Source organism: Pinus tabuliformis, chromosome 3_2 (assembly GCF_031772625.1).
Source record: "Pinus tabuliformis cultivar Carrire ecotype Pingquan chromosome 3_2, CPIR1, whole genome shotgun sequence".
Lineage (NCBI taxonomy): Eukaryota > Viridiplantae > Streptophyta > Pinopsida > Pinales > Pinaceae > Pinus > Pinus tabuliformis.
In genome coordinates this window covers 853,582,145-853,586,470 of record NC_142302.1, presented here as the reverse complement: position 1 = coordinate 853,586,470, position 4,326 = coordinate 853,582,145, and the positions used below count along the sequence as shown (strand labels likewise).

The following is a 4,326-nucleotide window of genomic DNA, read 5'->3' as shown; positions in this document are numbered from 1 at the left end:
CCTACGTATTAATATTTCGACTGTTTTCTTATAAACATGGGAATGATTGGTTAGTTAAAAAGGGACTATTGTGGTAGCAGGGATTCCAACCAGATCTCCTCCACTCCCATGTAGACTTATCACCACAGATGTGTTATAGTCTCTATTTAGATGTGTTATAGTCTTGATCGGTTTTCCGATCATTTTGTGAGAGAAGCACTACTACATGTAGGGGGGTTTAAGACAATATTTGAGTCAATTGTCTTAACTTAAGACAAAAAGAAACTCAAATATTGTCTTAAATATTGTCTCTAAGCGGGTGTCTCAAAATATAATGTCTCAAAAATTTGTCTCTATAAAGACAATATAGAACACATATTATTATTGTCTCTATAAAGACAATTTGATTTGTCTCTCTAGAGACAATTTCATTTGTGTCTCTTTAGAGACAATTACATTTTTGTCTTTTTAGAGACAATTCCATAATTCAAACTATTGTCTCTCTAGAGACAATATAAAAAATTATTTAAAAAAAAATAAATGTCCATAATTCAAACTATTGTCTCTCTAGAGACAATATAAAAAATTATTTAAAAATAAATAAATAAAATCATTTTGAATGTCTGATGGCCCGTATCGTTCTCACCTGGAACAGATTCGTAAGATAATAAGCAGGAATCTTCCACACAATACAGAGTTAACAAAATGTGCGTACGCCTCCAGACGCTTAGTATGCGCATTAGTATTAAATAAAGATTCAATTCAGACAAGGTGTTAGTAGCTGAGTTCCAACATATAATTGATCAAGACACAATGTTCTAGCCATAGCTGATCAACAATGCCTGCCTGTAATTGATGAAGAAATCTAAAATGTCCAGGAGTAGGATTTCTTTATAAGGGTAAAAAATCACTAAAAGCATGATGCTTTAAAAATTTTAAGGCTTACTTCAGGTCTGCTTTAGAGTAGCCCGTATGAAGGGTAAGTGTTTTGTTCCAACATGGATCCTTCCTCAAAGTGCATCGAGTAGTGTAGACAGCAGCAGCAGCACGCATTGATGGACCGTAGAAAGTCCATGTGCTTTATGGACATATCTTGCCATGCCAAGCACTTAATGTCCAAGAGGCTTATAAAGGGATAAGAGGCAAAAAGAGGAAACATGCATATTCAACAATAAAATAATAGAACGAACAAGAGGTGAAACATAGCCAAACCACATAGCCTCCAATTCAAATATAAGTAGACAATACTGGCATCCATTGTATGATTGCAAACAACATAAATGTTTTCATGTCATTGTCAATAAAATTGAATGTAGGCTAAGAGCATCATGCTTTGAATTCCCCGAGACTCTCTCAACCAAATATTTTTGTTGAATTTACAATTTCTTTCATCCAATTTACAATTTCTTTCATCCATTAGGACATCAGAACATGCTGGAATAAGAACACAGGATATACTATTCATGTTCTTTAATATAACTTTAACACCATGTATAATCATAATTCCACAAGGCTTGGTAAGCAATAAGAAGCACTATTTCTATACAGTTAAAAAGTGGCCATAAAAAGCTTTGACACAAGTTAGCAAGACTGATGGTCCCAATGCACAATTATTTTGCCAAATCAGAAAATACACATCTTTGGGGATGCACACTACTGTAAATCTAGAAAATTTTACATTAATCTAGGTGAAGAGAGCAATTCTCCTAGTTAAGCAGATAACTAACTCTCAAAATTCTTCTCTGGCATCTCCGTCACTGTCTTTAAAATTTGAGAATTGTCATCAGTAATACTTCCTTGTGTCCAGCGTTTTAACATCTCCAAGGCTGCTTTTGGCTGATCCATTGGGACCATATGACCTGCATCATGAACCTGGTGCAACAAAATAGAAGATTCCGTAAGGAAGAAATTATCTACTTGTACAACGAAATCAAAGATGATCATCGAGTGCCTTTTACCTTGAGAAAACTGAGTGGTCCATAACTGGTTATTAAACCTGCTTCCTTATCATCTACAAGGAAGGATTTTGTAGGCGCCTTCTTGAAATTCTCACTTCCAGACCAATCCATGGAATTCACCCATCTTGAATTCCCTGAAAGACACATAACTTGAACAATTGACTTTTCAATTTTGAAGATTAGACTGACAAGCCTAAAAAACACAACTGCAAATAAGTTAATAACAGACTTAACACCTAAATCATAAAGTCATTGTCCAAAACAAAAACAATATGTTATATGTATACAGTATCATTACCTAACCAATTGCAAATGAGATCATATTCTCCTGCATAAACTAGCAACTTAACACCATCCTCCAAGAGTGTTGGAATGCCAACTTCCATATTCCGCATCCAGTCAGTAAGCATAGCTTCATAAACCAAGGGGCTACAGGAGACAAATTTTCGGCTGCCAACCCCCAGGGCATCCCTAACGGAACCCTGGTTTAAGTAATTCTCCATATTTGAAAAATCATAGCACAGGCCACCATTGCACTCCTTTCGAACATCATAGTACTGCAAAATATAAAACAAATAATGAAAACTAATATCGTAAGATATATAAAACAACGATGACAAACTACATTTTAAGATACAAAATGCTGATAAAATAAACATAATGTCTGGTTGCCCAGTATTTAGAATTTAAGTCTTACATTGATATTCCCAGCTAATGCCATAATGGAATTGAAAATTGAGGTGCACACCAAGTATGATGCAAAGCATGTGACAGTCCCTTTGGTACCTGACAAGTTATCACACCAGCTATAATCAGAACCTACATTAATAACCTTCGATAAAGGATCCAGCATAAGATCAGCCGTAACCAGTTACTTAAAACACTTCACAAATGGTAACTAAGGATCATAGAGAAAACAACATTTAGCCATCAAGCTTCTCGCAATTTAAAACATAGTAACAAGATTTCAATATGAACACATACAAATCTAGTTCAGTAAACAAAGTATACATCTCATAAATATGAAAATATGCATTTATTTCCAAATTTTAATAGGATTTCAGCCCCATGAAAAAATGTTCCTTGAAATTTGATGACTAGTTTATATTTATAGGTGTCTATTTCTGAGATTTTTGGGCTGTTTTTTTACGGATTAAAGGCCTACAAGCATCAAATACATGAGATATATTATCAAAAATGATAAAAAGTGGACCGTGCTGCAAAATGTTTGTAAAAACACACAATAAACAAGAATGAACTAACTAGAGGAGGAAAAAGCATCACCTATGCACAATATTTTGAGATCCAGTTAAGCCTTCACTACTGTTATGGAAAACGCTTGCACAAACAACTTAAAAAATACATTGAATATTTCAAAAACCACATCAACAAACAAGCCTTCCATAGCGGATAAGTTTTCAAAGCCCTTAACACAAATTTTATGGATTGTACTTGCTCATTATGTACTGAAGCAAACACAGTTCAACCAAGAAGAATGCTAGATTTTCCATCTGAATAATAGATAGTACGACTTGTCAGTACAGTAGGGTATTATTAGGAATACAATAAAGAAAAGTAATTTAAAACATGAATGCTAGATTTTATGAGGCATTTTCGAAAGTAGATTTGATCAATGCCACACAGGCTGCTTTCAACAATATAAAAAGTGGTGTCATTCAAAACTTTACCACTTTGTTGGAATCAGCTACCTTTAGAAACCCGAGGAGGAATACATATGGCCGAGTGGGAACTGTAAGCTTGAAGTTCAGTTGCTTTAATATCGTAGACTCCTGCGAAGAGTTATTATCAATTGATCAATCAATCTGAATGTTTGGAGACTATGTTGCAATCAATGACAAAGAATTATCAGTTAGAGCTAATTACCATGGCCACTATCTATTCTGACGTGCATTCATTTGGGAAGATGCGGATGAAGTCATTGACCTGTAGCCAAGTATAAACCAGCTCTTATCAATATTGTGTTACCTATTATAATATAATTTTTGTGTTGATTCCAGCATAAAGCGTAATCTTCTGTAGGAGTAGATATTGCTGGTGTATGTACTTTTATACAACCAACAAAGTGTTCTTTTAATTAGATATAAACACATCCTTTCTTACAGATGTCAGCAAGTCATCCTACATGTGGAGGATAGACTTCTTCATATTTACTAGCTATAAACATTGCAGCGATAGCAAGTAATGGCAAATTCTTCCTTGCAGTACTCTGAATAGAAAGGTATCTGTCAATGATGTTCATAGTGAGATAGAACGTCTCTGGCATTAATTTGTAAATTTAGAAAAGTAAAAAACGCATGTGAAGAATGTAAATTTGTAAATTTGTCAAAGAAATAATGAAATTACAATTAATTTAAATAAATATAAAAAC

The 4,326-nt window shown here is 34.1% G+C and overlaps 1 protein-coding gene across 1 annotated transcript; it reads right to left on the bottom strand.

Moving 5' to 3' along the window:
* Nucleotides 1-1,497: 1,497 nt before the first annotated feature.
* On the bottom strand, nucleotides 1,498-3,924 carry LOC149183345 (serine carboxypeptidase-like). Its single transcript, XM_089418702.1, has 6 exons — nucleotides 3,822-3,924; nucleotides 3,647-3,727; nucleotides 2,635-2,723; nucleotides 2,236-2,494; nucleotides 1,938-2,071; nucleotides 1,498-1,851 (listed from the first exon to the last, which is right to left on the bottom strand). Exons 1-6 carry the CDS (start codon nucleotides 3,847-3,849, stop codon nucleotides 1,702-1,704), a joined length of 741 nt encoding a protein of 246 aa, XP_089274828.1. The 5' UTR covers nucleotides 3,850-3,924; the 3' UTR covers nucleotides 1,498-1,701.
* Between the last annotated feature and the right edge of the window lie 402 nt (nucleotides 3,925-4,326).